Raw genomic sequence first — 19,707 nt, 5'->3', positions numbered from 1 at the left:
AAATCATGTTAGTTTAAAAGGCTGGGTGAAGTGGCTAATGTAACTGAGAACATGGAACAACTGGCACCTGCAATTAACCAAGACTATACATTTAGACGAGATGAAATTATTTCTAGGACCCTCTTGACTGACCCAGCTGCCTATGCAGAAGTCTCTCCACTGGAGTCCACTTCTTCTTGGAGGTAAGGGGAGGGGGCAATTGTAACTCTGGGTGAGGGTAGAAATTACTCACATAGACAAAGGAGACGGGACCAGAATTGAAACTAATCATAATCCCGAAGATGCAAGTCAACTGAGACAGCATAATGTGTAGCGCCGTGGCAGCCAGGTAAGCACTGATTACAGCCTCCGGAAGGTAAGTGACAATGAAGCCAAAACCTAACATGCCCATTGATAGCTGTAGGGGGTTCAGATGGAAAAGAAAACCAGAGTGAGGAGGACTGTCATCAAACCAGCAATGGCACCAATTTGGCAATCTCCTGAGGGGTTCCAACAAAAAAAGTTAGGTTAGGCCCCTTTGATAATTCTTCTGTTATTCAACTGAAATTGATGAGATAAAGTAGGTCCTTGGTGTTGATTCAGAGACCCCCTACAGGCGTAAGACTACAATTCTTTCTTTCTTCACAAGTACATAAGCTTAAGTCCTTGCCCTAGAATCTTCTGACTTTGTTGATGTGGGGTTAACAATGACAAAGTGATCAGAACAAGACTCTGCCTTTTTAAAGGCCCTTTCATTAGAAGCTTTGATAGCTCTCTTCAGGAAATGTTAACATCCCTGTGAGGAATGCAGTTTTTCACAAAGGAAAAAATCAAAACAACATGGGTTCCAGCTTAAACTTTTTGGCTTTTGACTCTTATCTTTATGAAGAAAGATTAAACTGAATTTATGTCTTCAGGATTAAATACATGTAAAACATAGTATTTTGCATGCATATCCACATATATAACATATAAATATATATTTTAAACGTTACATAATAAACAAAAGATCTAAGAGGATAGATGCTAAACTATTAACAGAAGTTACCTTTGGGGAATGGGATTAAAGGTTGAGGTCACTATTTTATAATTCATACACTTTCTTATTATTTGAGATTTTTGCAATATACATGTTTATCTTTTATAATGAAAAACAATTAGAAGATTATGGATAGAGGGGGAACCCCAATCCTCTTAAGAGGGTAGGTTAACAAAAATGACACAACCCACTGAAGAAGACAGGGAAAGAAAAACAAAAGTCTTGTCACCACCTCATCTTCTACTGCAGTAGACACTCTTAGAAAAATAAACTTGGAAGAATAAATCTGTTAGCTTTTAAAAGCTTTTTGTTTCAAAGCTTTCAGTTAACTGGACATGGTGTCTCCTTTCATCCTCTATCATTACTGCCCAATATGCTTCTTTATTCTAGTCAGGCCACTCTGCTTCCTGTCTTTTCTGTGACTGGCTGATGTCTAGTCCTGTGCTCAAGTACAAACGCATTTTTTGGTTTTTTTTAATCTCTGCCAATCCATGTTTGTCATCTCTTTCAAGAGCTCAATAAAACTTCCCTCCTTCAGTAGGTGTGGTGAAAAGAGCATGATTCCTGGGGATGGAGAACTTGATTTCAGTGCTGGCTCTGCCATTCACTTGCTGTGTGAGTTTGAACAAGGTTACTAAACTCTCTGAACTTGTTTTCTCACCTATAAAATGAATAATACTCAACCTGCAGTGTTTCGTATGGATTACATTACATAATACATGTAAAACACTTAGCTCAAATCCAAAAATAGTGACAGATGCAAATACATATCATTCATCCTTCACGCCACCCCTTCCTTCCACCTTGTAAATGGCAGATACATATAATTAACCACAGAACTCTTTCTTATCCAGCTGTGATGTGGCATCAGAATCTGTGTTAACATAATTTTCTAGGCATCAATTGTCAATCAGAATTGGTCTGTGACATGAAACCTATCTGTCAACCTTATTGAAAGCAAGAACAGATGGTCCCCAAATTATGATGGTTCAATGAAAATTATGATTTTTCAACTTTACAATAGTGCAAAAGCAATATGCACTCAGTAGAAACCATACTTTGAATTTTTATTTTTTTCTTGGGCTAGCCATATGCAGTACGATGCTCTTTTCCGATGCTGGGCAGCAGCAGTGAGCCATAGCACCCAGTCAGCCGCATGATCACGAGGATAAACAACTAATACACTTGTAACTATTCTGTGTTTCATTTTGAAGACAGTATTTAATAAATTACATGAGATATTCAACCCTTTGTTATAAAATAGGCTTTGTGTTAGATGATTTTGTCCAACTATAGGCTAAGGTAAGTGTTCTGAGCACATTTAAAGTAGGCCAGGCTAAGCTATGATGATTGGTAGGTTAGGTGTATTAAATCTATTTTTGACTTCAACTTATCATGGGTTTAATCAGGATGTAACCCAATCATAAGTCGAGGAAGTGAGGAAGTGAGGAGGTGAGGAAGTTCTGTACCAAGTATTTAATGAATGGAAAGAAAGGCTCAATAAATGGTTGATTCCTCCCCAGGCAACTCCAACCCAACTAAAAGTTATTCCTTTACTTCATATTCTTTTGACAATGAATTCTTCACTTTTAGTAATACTAGATTGCACTTTACAATTGTCTAGTGCACAGATTCTAGAGGTAGATAACCTGAGCCTCAATCCCAGTTTGGGATCTTACTAGTTATATGACCTTGGGCATCTCACTTAACCTCTCTATACCTTTGTTTCCTTAAAATAAGGACCATAGTAATACCTATCCTCATACAGGGGGGTGTTGTGAGGATCAAATGAGCTAAAACATGTGAAGTGCTTTGAACAGTCACTAGCACATAGTAATAAATGTTAGCTATATTATCACATTCAGAAATTTTTTTAATTTAAACTTTTAAATTTAAATAATTGTAGATTGGCATGCAGTAGTAAAAAAAACAATACAAAGAGATCCAGTGTGCCCAATTTCCCCCAATGTAACATCTTACACACCTTTAATACAATGCCACAATTAGGATATTGACATCAGTATAGCCAAGATACAAAATAATTCCATAAGCACAAGAATCTCTTCTATTGTGCTTTTATAGCCACCTCATTTGCTTCTCACCTCCCATCTCTACCCCAACCTCCATTCTCCAACCTTTACCCCGTCTTTAATCCCTGGCAACAACTAATCTGTTCTCCATTTCTATAATTTTGTCACTTCAGGGATTTTACATAAATGGAGTCATCAGGATATAAACTTTCCAAATTTCAATTTTATTTTTGCTCTTTATTATTTCCTTCCTTCTGCTTATTTTGGATTTAATTTGCTCTTACTTTTCTAGGTTCTTGAAGTGGGAGCTTAGATTATTAATTTGAGACTTTTCCTTTCTTCTACTGTATACATTTTAGTGCTATAAATTTCCTTCTCAGCATGTTCATAATTGGTTGCTGAAGCATTTTTAGGATGGCTACTTTAAAATCTATGCCAGATAATTCTAACATCTCTATCATCTCAGTGTAGATATCTTTGTACTGTCTTTTTTCATTTAAGTTGAGACTTTCTTGGTTCTTGGTATGACAAGTGATTTTCAGTTGAATTGTTGACATTTTGGTACTATGATATCAGACTCTGGATCTTATTTAAAACTTCTGTTTTAGCTAGCTTATTTTGATAAAATGCAGACAAGGGAAGGGGAGGGTGCCACCTTGCTACTGCTTGGTAAGGCAGAAGTCAAGGTTCTCCTCTCAAAAATCCACTGACACCTGAGGCAGTAAGGACTCTTCATTATAGCTGGGGAGGGATGGAAGTTCTAACTTCCCGCTAGGCCTCCACTGAGACCACCCTGGCTGAAAGAGACAAGAATGCCTTTATTTCTCCCCATATGGCCTCCACTGACATTGTCACAGAGGGGGTTGTCATCACCACTGCCACGTTGTGGTGAAAGACCTGGCTTTTCACTAGGCTTTCTCGGACACCACCCCAGCAAGGAGTAGGATGGGCATCTCATTATTGCCCAGTGCAGATGAAAAGTCCTGACTCCCTACTTGGCCTTCTCTCATAACACCCCAGGTCGGGGTGGGTGGGTACCTCCTTACAAGTGGGTGAGGCTAGAAGTCTGGGCTCCCCACTTGGCCTTTGCTGGCATAGTAGGGGTGACACCACAGCCTTGGTTTGTTTTTCCTGGTGTTGCCTGGAATAGAGAAGTTACCAGGTAAAAGTGTTCAGTCTTGCTAGCCTTTCCTTGTCTTGGGGCTCTGAAGAGCAGACTTTTGTTAGGCCTCTTTTTTAGCCTGTACCTGTTGGCATTTTGGGTTTCTGGCTTCTCCAACACCAAGTTGGAGATAAACAAGGCAAAAAGAAAACCCAAGGAACTCACCACTGTGTTGTTCCTTGGATCCTAAGCCTGTTTGTCTTCTCTCCACCTTTCAGAGTCTTTTTATGTTTGTTTTATATATACCGTTCCAAGGTTTTCAGCTGCACTTAGCAAGAGAAATAGGGAAAAGTACATCTATTCCACCTTCCTGGAAATGGAATGTTTCCTCCTTTATTATGTGGAAAAAAAAAGAGAGGGAGACCCAAGAGAGGGGAAAGAACATGCCAAGGCCACTTAGATGATTAACAGGTTGCTGACTTATTGCCTGTTATTTTGTCTTCTCCTACAAGATTGAATTTTTTAACCATGGGTATTATATTTTTTCAAAATTTTGGTCTCTGTTAAAATACTAATTTCATTTCTCTGTACCCAGTAATTATAACTTACTAATGCCTACTATGTGACAGGCTCTAGGCTGAATGTTTTATGTGCATTTTCTCACTAATCCTCACAAGAACTCTGCAAACCAAATATTATTATTCACATTTAAATATGAGGAAACCGAAGCCCACAAAGTTAAGATAATTTAAGGAAGTTCATACAGCTGGTAACTGTCAGGGCTGGGGTCAGCTTACCGTGAAAGCCTGCCTTTGTGGGCTCCCAATAAATCCTTACCTAATGAAAAATGGTCCCAGGGGAGATCAGTGAAAATTAGCTAGAGAGTGGGTTAGTTGAGAAGAAAGAGAAATAGACCTAAAATATGTGACTTTGGTTCAGTGGTTGAAGCTTTAGCTGGTAGACTCTCAGAGGAAATGAAAGACACTGCCCAAAATAAGTTTTGATATTATTAACAAGTCATTGATATTACCTTTAGCTGTGGTCCTGTCATTGCAGAAAAAGGATCCCAGGTCTGACTCTAATGATCACTAACCAGAAATACAGTATGTGAGTCCATGAGTGCTGTTCTTTTTAAAAGAACACAAAGAAAATTTTAAAAAAATGTGAAATCATGAGTATAAGTCTAGGCCATAGTTTCTGGGACCATTCTTTAGTCTTCAAGCAGAAGGGACTGATGAAAATGTTCAGTATCTCATCCTAAAACAGTGGTGGTGGATTTCTGAAGAGACAGAAGTTTTGTCACTGAGAAGGTGGCCTATCCACACATCCCATAAGTTTTCAAAAAATAAATCACTAGAGTTCCAGATATATCACAACGGATAACAGGAGCAATTAAAGGAAAGGTTCCACTTGTAGCCCCTTGGTTTATTTGTTATTTCTTCAGAGACTCAGGTCCTACCTGAATAATCCCAGTCAGCAAAGTCGTAGACGCCACCACACTCAAGGACTTGTTATAGCCCTCAAAGAAGGATAAGTTAGAAAAATCGTCCCTGATGAAAGTTCCCAGCACTAGGCGGCCACTGTTGAATGGGTATATCCTGAGGACATTGATCATCAGAGCACTCACAAGGAAGAAGGAACCTGTCAAAGAAAACGTGTAGGCAGAAGATAAGGTTTTAAGTCCAGGTAAACCGACAGTTCCTGACAAAAGCAAGGCATGGTCTAAACTTTTCTCATCTCAAAGTGGCCACTAAGAAGTAAGAAAGAGCAGAGGAAAGAACTCTGGCTCCACATACTGTAAACAGTTTGCAAAATTTAGTCGTGGGGGTCCAGGTATTAACCTGTCTGCATCCTGGGCTTATAGAGTAGGAGTGAAGAGAAATTGACTGGAAATGTATATCAAGCTCAGCCACTGTGCCTGCTCTTAGAACAGTGAAAAATGAAGTGCTGGTGAAAGGATCAGAAAACAAAGCTGATCAATAATAAGAAGAAAAATAATACCCAACACCTATAAAAGATTTACTAGGTGCAAAGTGACACTGAGCTAAACTGGTTTCAAACATAATTTAATTTCATCCTCATGTCGGAATACTCATACACAAGAGCAAAGGCAAATCTGACCTTTAAATTACCTGACAAACAAAACTCTACTAGCCCTTGTTATCCGTATTTGGAAATGACTGGAATGTGCTTCAGGAACTTGGAAATATGGGAATAAAATAGTTCTCTCGGTGTTCAAATGTAGAATCAATGTATAATAGATTTTAGTAAAGATATGCAATATTGCCTTTTAAAAAGGCACAGGGGCCCTCCATGTCTAGCAGAATGGGATGGCAACCGGACTGAACATGCAAACATTTCTGGAGGAAGCATGTGCCAGTCAGAATGGTCTATGTTGGTTGCTTGGTCTGTTGTTCAGTGGGGAAGCTCAGGAAAAGGCACTTGACTGCATAAGTGTTGGTGATGCTCGTTTAAGGCTGTCAGGGCATTTTGTGATTTGATCTCTATATGGGTTCACCTAGGTGAAGTAATTGTGCTGACAACACGAACTTCAGCTCGTCTGGTCCCTCTAACAGTCATTTCTATTTATGAATTAGTAGATGGACTTTTGACTCAGGGAAGGAAAGTGCTTATCCTGTGGATTTGAGCACTCTGATGACTATGACAGCATTTTCTCATTGCAAACTAATAAGCTGACATGATTATTATAAATCATGCCCATGGAGTTTTGTTATTATGGGTCCAGCTGAAAGGTGCATCCATTCTGGGAGTTTGGGCAAAATCATTTCTGGATTTTCCGGGTTGAGGATCATCAGATTCTAATGTGTGGTAATTTCTCTTGTCCTTTAATTCCTTTGGGCAACAGCTTGGTGACCTATTTGCCTGGCGGTGACATTAATAATGACACACAAGAAGTGTTCAATTTCTAAAATCTGAACACCAACCCTACAGATAGAATATGATTCTTTTGCCTCGTTTCTTTCTGCCTTAAACATAGCTTTAACTTGGGTTCCTGTAATAAGTAAATGATTGGAATGGAGACCTCATCCACCTCCTGTGGTTCTAGCACTGAACTCACCAATGGACATTTGATGACATGATCCAAAAACTGCATAAATTACTGAAGAACAGAAAGCTGCATAAGAAACATTGAGAGGAGGAATCAGTTGCCTTGCCAGCAAACTAAGCATCAGGTCTGAAAAGTAAGATAATTAAAGTAAGCAAAAGTGGCCTGGCTTTCAAAAGACACTTTAAATTAAAAACTGTAAAGACTAAAGTAAAAATGATCCATGTACACAGCTGACTGAATATGGTAACAGTATCCCTAGGTGTACAGCCCTTAATTCGTACTTTTTACTCTCTCCTTTGATTTCCAGCTTCTCTTCCTATTTCACCACATGTTTTTATACTTCAATTCTAAACCAAAGGCTCAAACATCTTTCTCTGTGAGCGAAAGCAAACATCACAGCAGTAAAAGCTTTAATTCCAACAGCTCAGAAGCAGCCGCACTTCTGCCCTCAGTCTAGCACAAGAAGGCCCTAGGAATCCTCCAGGACTGGAGATAAAGCTGCAGAGCAAGGTAAGAATCACACTCAACTGACTTGACTCCAAATTGGTACATGTGGTCTCTCTTGCCAATCATCTCCAGTCTCCAGTCTTGAAGCAAATCCAAATTGTTAAATCATTTCATCTGTAGATATTTCAGTGTATATCTTTAAGACCCTCTTTTAACTACAATACCATTATCGCACCTAAGAAATTAATAATGGTTCTTTAACATCATCAAATATCCAGTCAATGTTCAAGTTTCCCTGATTTCTCATAAATGGTTGTAGTGCTGGAGGGCCTCTAAGATGATCTGCAATGGCTAATTACTATTCATGCCCTTGCCTGAGCCCTAACCTTAAGTGTGGGATGGACCTGGTAGCTTACTTCTAATAAACAGACTACAACAAAAAGGCTAAGATGTCACTTTTGAGGTTAGGTTGCCAGAAGACTGTGGCTTCTGCCTTGGTTGCTCTCTGGCTCTCTGTCTCTTTCATTCAGGTCACCAGCTATCAGAGTTAGCTTCAGGGACGTGTGACCTCAGCACTCACGCAGAGCCCTGGGCTTAGAAGGCTCCGTACTTGGCTTAATGCTCCACTCTGACTATTTTGAAATTCTGGATAGTTCTTGAACTAGGGACTCTGCATTTTCATTTTGCACCGGGTCCCACACATATAGTTGGTCCTGCCAGTTGCCGTATTGTGAGGACACTCAAGCAAGAGTTAGAAATTTGGCAGGTAAGGAAACAAATGGTAGTGATATAAATAGAATTCACACTTTTTTCTATTCATCTAGTACAAGCAATTGTTTACTCTAGACAAGTGGACCAGGCATGATGTATTGTCTGTGGGTGAATATCTTCCTTACCTTGGGGAAGTTGCACAAGGCCAACACTTATACCAGCAAGTAAGTCTCCAAGAAGCCAGTCCTTGAAACGATAAAAACACATCCACTCTAGGAAGGGAAAAACCGTAAGCATGCATCTTCGGAACTTGTGCCATGAGCAGCTGTGAGAAAGAGGAAGAGACCTGATTAGGTTCTCCAAAAACAAAAACACAACCCACAAACATGTAGTCAAGAAAAGGCATAGCACATCCTTCTTCCCATACAGCAGAGTTTCTTGTCAGCACTATTGACATTTTGACACATTGGACACTTTGTTGTGGGGCTCCCCTCTGCATTGTAGGATGTTTAGAAGCATCTCTGATCTCTACCCAATAGATGCCAGTAGTAAGCAGATGTCCTTACCAAGTTGTGACAGCCAAAATGTCTCCAGACATTGCCAAATATTTCCTGGGGGACAACATTGCCTCCAGTTGAGAACCAGTGCCATATATAGGACAAGAAGTAAGTCTTGTAAGTCAGCATACAAATCAGGTCTGTGTTTTAACAGAAATTTGAAAAGAATTCAACCTGCCAAAATTTTCCAGTAGAAAAATGGACTGTTGTTACCTTCTTTTGGTAAGAACAGTTTTTTGAGATGTGATACTGGTGGGTGGCAGGGAGTTAACACATTCACATCATTCCTGTATACTAAAATTTTTACTGAGTATTATTAACTCTATGTGGCTTTGACCTATAGCAAGAAGAAATTTATAGAAAATATAGACTATGGGTCCTGTGCTTAAGGAGTTAGCCAAGTTTAAAAAAAAGGCAATAAGATTAAAAAAAATAAGGCTTTCATTATCCTTTTATGCAGCATATAACAACCAGAAGCAATTGTGTTCCCCAAGAGACATTTGGCAATATCTGGAGACATTTTTGATTATCATGACTAGCATCTGGTGGATAGAGGCCAGGGATGCCACTGAACATCCTACAATGCACAGGACAGCCCTCCACAAAAAAATGATTTTATGGTCTAAACTGTCAACAGTACTGAGATTGAGAAAACCTAAACTTTAGATCATCTAAAAGAGCAGAATCATTGTAAACCAATCAATCGGTTAATTAATCAATCAATAAAATTAATTTGGTTTTAAATTGCTCTTTGCTATTTACATCTTAGTATGGGCTGAAAGCAAAGAGTATGGAGATTTTTCATGTATGAGCTGTAGCTGAATAATTGGGATTTGACTATAGCAACAAATATAACTTCAGGGTATGCAAGGCTAAAATGTATACTCAGAAAAGAAGTAATTTCAACATGTTTGACTCTCACAGCTATGAACATTACTCTCCCTAAGGTAACTAAGGCCAGATAAGTGTAAATGTCTTTGTCAAGGTCAGAGTAGTAAGAGTGGGCAGAGCTGGGGCTAGAAACCAGATCTCCTGATGTTTAGTTCAGTGTTCTATCCACTCTATTACTGCCACAGTTCCTATTGGCAGCTGTCAAATGCTGCTCAGGGGCCAGGAGCAAGACCATAGGTTTGGAAATAGCACCACACGGCTATTTTTATGAGAGTTCCTGGGTGTAAGGCAGGTGTAGAGAATGTGTTCTCTCCAATTATGGTTCTCTATGGGGGAGGGGTGAGCATGGCATCGGGACAATTTGTTCCTGCATCCAGTCCAGGGTCCCCTCCTTTCCATCTGGTGGATGACAATCCACCCTAAGGAGAGTCATCAAAGCTCTTTAGCATGGCAAAAAATAAATAAATAAATAAAATGGTTATGGAATAATGAGGATTTAAGACTGATGGGAATCAAGGAAGGAGTTAGAGGGATAGAAATTGAAGCTGGTAGGGGAAGAGTATAGGCACTTCACCATGAATCTGGATTTTAGGTTAAGACGTCTTAAAAGTGAGGAACGTAAGAGTTGGTGTGAAAGCACAGGAGAGATTTTTTTAAAAGAAAGGGAGTATTTGCAGTTGCTAACTAAAAGGGAGAAAATGAGGAAAGAGATGAGGTTTTCTGCAGAAAGAAAGAGATGGAGTTAAAAGATTATGATTTTTTTTTTACTAAAATAATCCCACTTATAGAGTGCTTTCTATTTGCTAGGTGCTTTACAAATGCTCTTTAAATTCTCACAGCCACTTTAAGAGGTAGGTGCTATTATCATCCCCATTTTATAGATGAGGAAACTGAGGCACAGTAGGTTGGGATAGCTTACCTAGGGTCACACAGTTGGGAAGCAGCAGAATTGGGATTTGAAACCAGGCAATCTGGCTTCTGAGTCTCACTCTTAACCACAGTGCTGTGCTACCTTTCAGGGCAAAATTCAGAAATGGATGTAACTGTATGTTTTGGAAGCAGGTAATAAGAACTGCTGTAAAAGCCTATGGGAGGCAGCAGAGGTCAGATTTGTGTCTAAGGGTGGGGCAGGTGGAGGGGAGGTAAGTTGAAATTTCTTTGGTGGTACCTGTTTAGGATGAGGTATAAGCCAGGAAAAGATTATCCTTTTGTAGAGACAAAGCCAAAGTGGCCCCCAAATGCCCTCTTTGACATATGACCTCTGACCCATCCTGGAGCAGAAAAAATGAGAGTAGTAATATAGGACTGGGGAGGGACATCCAAGACCACAGCTTACAAAAGGCAGGATATGGACAAAGGAGATGGCTCAGAGGGAGGAAGGCCTGCAACAGGGCCATGAGGAGGCCTTCTTCACTTGTCACCCAACACATGCCAACTGTGGGTGATAAAGTCAAAGGATGACAGGGACTAATAAATCCAGATCATAAGTGAGGATAATTTGAGTCATTAGGGTTACTATCATGATATAGGTCACAAAGGGTTTTTATCCTGAAGTCTATGGATGACCCAGGGGTCTATAGGTAGAATTCATGGGCGTATATAAACTTAAGGGAAATTATATCTTTATTTCATTAACCTCCTAACTGAAATTTAGCATTTCCTTCTGTCATGAACATTGATAACCACGATAGTATCAGCAGAGCTTGACTTTGTCACCAACAGAAATCATAAATATTTTCACATTATATTAAAACTGCTGCAGATATCTTAAAATAGCACTTATATTCATCAGTACTTACAAATTATGGTAGTTATTAGACCTACAATTATTAAATATCATAATTTTGGAAGGGATAGACTAGGATTTCAAAATTGTAGAATAGATAGACAAGATTATACTGTATAGCACAGGGAAGTATACACATAATCTTATGGTAGCTCACAAAGAAAAAAAATGTGACAGTGAGTGTGTATATGTCCATGAATGACTGAAAAATTGTGCTGAACACTGGAATTTGACACAACATTGTAAAATGATTATAAATCAATAAAAATGTTAAAAAAATAAAAGCAATCAATTTCTAGATACTCAAAAAGAATCATAATTTGGGGATTTTTTCATATTTTGATAACTATATTCCAATATAACTAATTTCCTTTATAATACTATGTATTTTATGCATTTAAAAGTATTCTGGCAAAGACTATTCAATGGGGAAAGAACAGACTCTTCAACATATAGTGCTGAGAAAATGGGATATCCACATGGAAAAAAATGAAGTTGGACTCTTACTTTACACCATGTACAAAATTAACTCAGAATGGATCGAGGAGCTAAATTTAAAAGCTAAAACTATAAAACTCTTAGAAGAAAACATAGGGGGAAATCTTCATGATCTTACATTTCACAATAGTTTCTTAAATATGATACCAGAATGACAAGTGACAAAAGAAAACTGTTGTGCACCAAGGACACTATCAACAGGGTGAAAAGACAGAATGAGAGAAAATATTTGCACATAATATACTTCATAAGGGCTTAATATCCAGAATTTATAAAGAACTCCTATAACTCAACAACAAAAAGCCAAACAACCTAGTTTTTAAAAGGGCAAAGGAAGTAGATATCTCTCCAAAAAAGATATACAAGTGACCAATAAGCACATGAAAAGATGCTCATCATCACTAATACAAGTACGTGTTTAGAGAACATTGTCATCAATGAAGTGTTCACACTAAAACAGACAATTGAGAGCAGGGGAAAAAAAAGAGTGGTTAAGTACAGTGCCTGGCCTGTAAAACAAAAAAATGCTGCAATAAGAAGATAAATGTTCAAAACAAATCAAAAAAATTTAGTTATTAGGGAAATACAAAAAAAAAAAAGAACAAAAATCAACCTACAATGTGACACCATTTTACACCTAATAGTATGGCTATAATCAAAAAAATGGGTAATGACAAATGTTGGAGAGGATATGGAAACTGGAACACTTGTACACTGCTGATGTGAATGCACAAAGGTGCAACTTCTATGAAAATTTTGGCAGTTGCTCAAAAAGTTAAATACAGAATTACAGTATGATCCAACAATTCCACTCTCAGGTGTATACCTAAAAGAACTCAGATACTCCTTTGCCAAAATTCATGGCAGTATTATTTACAACAGCCAAAAAATGGAAACAACCCGTGTCCATCAAGAGATGAACAGACAACAAAACATGGTATATCCATACAATGGAGTATCATCAGCCATAAAATGAAATGAAGTACTGACCCATGCTACAACATGGGTGAACTTTGAAAACATTATGCGAAGTAAAATAAGCCGGACATAAAAGACAAATATTGTATGATTCCACTTATATGAAATCTCTAGAATAGGCAATTCATAGAGATAGAAGTAGAAGAGAGGTAACCAGGGGCTGGGAGAGGGGGAAATGGGGCATTATTGCTTAATGGGTACAGAGTTACTGTTTGGGGTGATGAAAACGTTTTAGAAACAGATAGTGGTAATGGTTGCACAATATCATAAATGTCATTAATGCTACTGATTTGTACACTCTAAAAATGGTTAAAATGGCTGATTTTATGTTACATATATTTACCACAATAAAAAAAGTTCTGAAAAGAGGTTCAGAAGCTTTATCAGACTGCTAAAAGGTTCACAGCACAAAATCAAGTTAGAGCCCCTGTACTGCAGGACCTGCATGGTCATCCTGCTATCTTTAAATAGTCCACCACGGTTGCTTTTTGTTGGTGTCGTTAGAAGACCATAATGTTGGTTAATCAAACAATGTATTAACTAATTATCATTGCTGTGGGGGAACATCTAAGGTCTTTATGCCCAAGAAGTTTACAATCAAGAAGATGCTGCAAGACAAACCACACACACAAAAAAAAAATCTGAAGGGAAATTACACAATAAGCTAAGGGTTCTGATGACAGGAATTCAAAAGAGGAAGACAGGAGTAGGCACTAAAAGCATCAAGTAGAGTTTGGGGGCTGCCAGCCTGGCGACAGCTGAATGATGGCACATACGCACCTGCACTGGACATGGTGACTGAAGGTGGTGATGTCAATGTCCACGTTTCCAGAGGAAGCAGTCTTCCTTCTGTGCTCCTGTTGGAAGTTCTCCTCATTGTACACATCTCGCTTCACATCATATGGGAAAGAATTCTGCCTAAATCTAGAGCCAAAACCCTGGAAGCTTCTCTCTGGTTGCATCATTCCTGGATGAGTAGAAAGAATTTAAATAAAATCTAGATCCTTGGCACATTTTTATGGAAATAAAATTTCCATATAATGGTATCTTACATTTGCATAACACATTGCAGTTTTATAAAGCTTTCTCATTTATTGTGTAATTTTACACTTGAAACAACCTTATAAAAGAAAGCAAAGTGTACATTATTCTCATTTTACAAGTGGAGAAACTAAAGCCCACAAGTTTAAAAAGCCTTGGCTGTTGAATCATTAGAGTTGGGACTAGAACCCAAGCGTCTGGCTAGGAAGCCTAGTTTTCTTTATACTCAATTATGTTGCTATGTTGCAGGGAAGGATTAAGGGGTAAAAGTGTAACTACCAATTTTCACTGAAAATGCTAAGGGTTAAGGGGTCAACACAGCGTCTTCTAACTTCTCTATCTAAAATAGCTTCCATCATTATCATTTTACCCTTTCCTTTTCTTTATAGCACTTGCCAGTATTTGTCTATTTGTTCATTGTCTGTTTCACACACTAAAATTTAAGTCCAGAAGGAAAGACTTTGTTCACAGCTATGTCCTCACCACCCAAAATAATGCCTGACACTTAGCAGGCCTTCAGTATCTCTTAAATGATGGTCAGGTATCTAGTTAGTGGCATCATGATGCAGCAGAAAAAGCACTGTACAGGATATCAGGAGACTGTGGCTCCAGCTCTGGCTATTTCTCTAACTAGCTGTATGACTGGGGGCAAATTTCTTAGGAACTGAGTTTCACTTTCCTTGTCCATAAAATGACATGGTTTGACCATATTACCTCTAAGGGTCACATTAAGCTTTAAAAATCTGTAGCATCATCCTGCTCTTAAAGAGACTGAGAAGGAGGAGTTAATGAGAATGGAGATTTAGCCATCTCTGGAGAAAGTATAACCACTCTTGGTCATCTGTGTTTTTGGATAATAAAAAGGCATGAACGCTAATATTCTTCCACATAAATGTGAAAAAGTATATGCAGTACATATACAGGTAAACATTCAAATTCTGTAGATGACACAAATAGTTCTTTCACAAATAGGTGACGTTGCAAACAAGTTAAATGTATCAGCAACATTGTTTTCCTTCAGAATTATAATGTATCAGAAGCAGCAAGCATTATTTCACCACTAACATTTATAGAGCACTTACTGTATATTAAGCATTGCACTGGGTATTTTTCATGAGTTATTTCATTTAATTCCGACAGCAATTATAGTACCACTATTATCCCATCAGGCGATATGACTGAGGCTTCAGAAAAGTTAGGTAACTGGGCCATTGTTATATAATGTATTTTTATCCTCAAAGCATTGGGTAGCAGAAATGTGCTATATAACACTTAAGAACTAATGATCACAAATTCAATAAAGAAGTGAGAATGTAGTTGGGGAATATAGAACAGGATGGAAGAGGTATTTTGCAATGTATTACTGAAGAGAAATAGTACTTTGTGTCTTTTACAGAAAAAAAAACCCACAGGTAGAACTGTACACTAAAACATAAGTAATATTTTTTGCTTTCTTTCCCCAACTCATAGGAATACTGATCCAGACTGCCTTACTTTTCCTCTGTAATCTTACAATAAACTTCCATTACTAGAGTATATCTGTTTCTGGCAACTAAAAGAGCCTAATTAACCTGCTAATTATATTCCAATTATAAAAGATGCCATCCTGGGTTAGATCTGGGGTCTAGAATCCAGCATTCTGTTTCTGAAAGTGGCACTAAAGGAGGGATGGCATGAAGCAGGCAACCTATGAACATCAAGGCATGGTGGGAACAGCGGGACTGGGAAAGGCAGCTGCAGCTGCTCAGCTGCAGCAATTATTGCCATGGGTCTTGCAGGGCCCAGCGTGGCCAGATCTGATCTTTTCCAAGAGAAGCCAAAATTCTAGATTTTTATGTGCAATCTTCTGACTTTTAAATGTTGTCAGTTACATTACATATTTTTAAAAACACAGTACACATCTAACAAAACATCTCTGCAGGCCAGATGCAACTTGTGAACCACTTGTGTGTGACCTCTGTCCCAAGAGCCTTGTTGTTGAGGACACAAAATATCCTCATTTCCTTCCATCACAAATTATAGTTTTTGCTCCAAGAATTTCTCTAACTCTTTTTCAAAGATAAAGCATTTTATATGTCCTGTTGTCACATCCTTTGGAGGTATTGTATCTCATCTGTTTGCTTTTCAAAAGAAGCATTTCATTTTATTATCTTCAGTCTGCATCATTTAAATTTCAAGAGGTGGCCACCATCTCTTAGACTAGAATTCGGTAAGTCTGTCTGCTTTTATTTTCACAATTTTACAAATTTCTACCATATGCACTCTTGGCCTTCATTCACTTCTGACTGAAGAATGCTATTTCATCTGTGGTCAATTAATTTAGTGTTCCACAAACTTTTGCTGAATTCTAGATGCTCTGAGGATACAAAAGAACAAAGACTCTACAATTTAGTAGAATAAAAATACCAAAATATGGTGCTGTAAGAGTTTAGAGGTGGGAAAGACAGGAATTAACATGTATTGCTGGCCTGCCATATGCCAGCTTCTTCACACACATCATCTCAAGAGATAGGTATTATTTTCCCAATAATGATTATACTCATTTTACTGGTGCATTGAGTTCCTCAGAGTCATACAATAAAAGGCAGAGCCAGAATCTGAACCTGGTCTTTCTGATTCCAAAATAGATGCCACATCCTAATGCCATGGGATCTCCTATAGAATGGGAATAATAGTCCCAACCTAGAGGGATGAGGTTGGCCTCCTGGGAGAGATATAATCTGAACTCTGCTCTGGCTAAACTAGGGGCAGGGAGGAGAAAAAGATATTCAATATTAGGGGGAAGAGTATAGCTCAGTGGTAGACTGCATGCTTAACATACATGAGGTCCTGGGTTCAATCCCCAGTACCTCTATAAAAAAATGTTAAATAACCTAATTACCTCCCCCTAAAAAAAAACTAATGAAATAAATAATTAAAATTTTTTAAGGAGTTAAAAGGTTTAAATAAAAGATATTCAGGAAGAGAACAGGATAACATTACAGAGATAATATAAGGCAAGTAATTAATAGGTCTGATTAAAGCCTGTCTCAAGCCCAAAAAGTAGGTTGAAGCCTACTCCCGGAGGGTCTTGAATGTTGGGTTGAACATGGATTTTTTTAAACTATTTAAAATGTTCGAGGAGTAGTAATATGCATAGAGATGTGCTTTGGCAAGATAATACATGTCAGTGGTATGGTCTTGAGCTGTGCTGTCCAGTATAGTAGCCATTGGCTACCGGTGGCTATTTAAATTTAACTAAATTAAAATAAAATGAAAAATTCAGTTCCTTGGTCACATTAGCTAGATTTCAAGTGCTCAACAGCCACGGCAGGGGCTACCATACTGGGCAGGGCAGGTATAAAACACTGGCATTGTCACAGAAAGTACTATTGGACAGTGCTGGAGATGGGAGAGACTGAGGCAAAAGGATCAACTGGAGCCCATTGCTATTATGGTTGTCTAGGGTAGAGGCAATCAAGTCATAACTCATGGTACCACAGTGAGGATGGCTAGGAGGGGCAGGTGGAAAGCTGCCTTCAAAGAGTTCATCATATGACTGGCTAAAGGCAGCAAGGGAAAACATGATTTCATTATTGTTTTGGTTTGTTTTTAGTAGTCATCTCTGGAATTTCTCTAGCTCCATTATGTCTTTCTTGACTTCTCAGAAACCCCAGTCATTCGTTTTCATGCACTAGCAGGACACTTTCCTATAAGGTATGATGATCAGAAGCTGCTACTGACAAGCTACGGTAGATGTACTTTAATGTGGAGAAGATGGTGCATTTTCCAAAAAAGTAATCCAAACTACACTGATGGGATAATGACCTTTCAGCTGACACACAACCCAAGCGGGAATCTGTTACTAGCTCCTACAAATTCCCTGATGTTTCTTGCCATGAGACAAAATATTTAGGTGGGTGGGCCATGGCCTGAAAAACTTAAGGTTTCATTTTCTTACTCTACAAGTGTGATATAATTTGGGGCATCCGGATTCACTACTTACTAATAAAAATTAATCTCTGGAGCCCACATCTGGTCCTCGTACAAACAGCATCAGCATAATGAAGGAATTTGTTAGAAATGCAAATACTCATGCCCCATTAATAAGACATAATTAATCAGAAACTCTGAGGATGGGCCAGTAGTCTGGTTTAAGAAGCCCTCCAGGTGATTCTGATACACAGTGAAGCATTTGGACCACTGTAAATGTAGCCAATTATCTTTGTTGAGTCAGTCTTTCAGAGCTAACTTAGGGGGCACTGTTAATATGGGCACTTTTGACCCAGCTCCTTCATCCCCCATACTACCCCTATTTATCCAGTCATCCACTGATTCATTTACATCATGTTTTGAAAGTATTTAAAAAGCATAGAATAAAAAATTTAAATACAACCCAATTGTATGACTATTAACCCAATAGATGTGAAATCCTGAACCTTAGTTTCAAGACTTTCCCCTCATAGGTCTTTCATATGTTCTCTATAATCATGATAATCATGGGAAGGTAAAATCCACTTCCAAAATTTCAAAATAAATATTTTTAATTCCATCAGAAGCAACAACCCTTTGCCCCTTACTACCTATGTTTTTGTGGTGAATGTATGTGGAAAAAGAAAAGGCACTGCAAACGCGCATTGCTTTCAGTAACTTTCAGTCACTCTGTCTAGTGGCTGGGGATGAATAATCAGAGGACAGCCCTCAAGGAGACACACAGACAACTATCTTTAATGCGACCTGGTAAGAGTATTACCAGTGAGCTATCTTGGAGAGAAACTCATTATTGGGGTGGGGATGTTGAAGGCGGCTTCACGGGGGACATGGATAAATAAACAGGACTTGATAGGAAAAGAAAGGGGCCAAGAGAGGTGGGAGTAGAGGCTCAGTCAGAAGGAACTGAAAGAACAAAAGCAGTGACGTCTGAAAAGAAGAGGCGCGTCTGGGCAGTCGGGCCTCAGGAGGAGATGGATGGGGTGGTCAGGTGAGGCTTGGGCAGCAGACCAGCTCTGGGCTCCCAACAACCCACAGGAACAGTGTGGAAGGATTCAGCTTGCCAAACGTACACACAATCTCTTGTCATTGCCATTCCACGCGGCATTTCAAAAGTAGAGACCACACCTCTGAGAGGGAAGCTCCCAGGGACGACCGTCATTCATTCATTCCACAAACACATACTGAGCGCCTACAACGATCCTGGCCCTGCGGTGACGGCCGCAGCCTCCGCCTGGGGACTCCCAAGGGTAACGAGGGGCTGGTCCCTCGCATCCGACGCCGGAGCCGGGGCCCGCCGCGCCCTCGCCGCTCGCCACCTGGGGCTGCCGGCAGCGGCTCCCCTGGTTCCCGGGTTCACCTGGTTCCTGGGCTGGGGCGGGAGGGCAGCCGTTGGAGTCGGAAGCAGCTCCGGCCGGGCTGGCGGCGCTGTGGGCGCGGACGCCGGCGGTTCCGAGCCGTTGCGGCCGAACCCGCGGGCGTTCCGGCGGGCGGGCGGGGGACAAGAGCGGGGAGAGGGGTCCCTGGGCGTGGAAGCCCCCTACCTGTGTCGCCCAGCCCTCCACTTGACCACTCTCGGTTGACGGCCTACTCGAGGCCAGCCTCGCGC

General features: G+C 39.5%; 1 protein-coding gene across 9 annotated transcripts in view; it reads right to left on the bottom strand.

Moving 5' to 3' along the window:
- SLC26A8 (solute carrier family 26 member 8) overlaps positions 1-19,707 on the bottom strand; it is a 50,708-nt gene extending 31,001 nt beyond the window's left edge. Inside the window, exons 1-6 of one of the 9 annotated variants that reach the window (XM_072945134.1) lie at positions 19,643-19,707; positions 13,869-14,055; positions 8,564-8,703; positions 7,230-7,346; positions 5,610-5,791; positions 233-397 (exon numbers count right to left, since the gene is read on the bottom strand). In XM_072945134.1, coding sequence (XP_072801235.1) covers positions 233-397; positions 5,610-5,791; positions 7,230-7,346; positions 8,564-8,703; positions 13,869-14,053 — 789 coding nt within the window. In that variant the 5' untranslated portion in view covers positions 14,054-14,055; positions 19,643-19,707. Of the gene's footprint in view, positions 1-232; positions 398-5,609; positions 5,792-7,229; positions 7,347-8,563; positions 8,704-13,868; positions 14,056-19,171; positions 19,191-19,226; positions 19,386-19,458; positions 19,552-19,642 lie in introns of those variants that run through there. The other 8 variants (XM_072945133.1, XM_072945136.1, XM_072945139.1 and 5 more) reach the window with 8 other exon arrangements.

Source organism: Vicugna pacos, chromosome 20, assembly GCF_048564905.1.
Source record: "Vicugna pacos chromosome 20, VicPac4, whole genome shotgun sequence".
NCBI classification, from domain to species: Eukaryota; Metazoa; Chordata; class Mammalia; order Artiodactyla; family Camelidae; genus Vicugna; species Vicugna pacos.
Note: the sequence above shows the minus strand (reverse complement) of the source record. Positions and strands in the feature narration are given on the sequence as shown.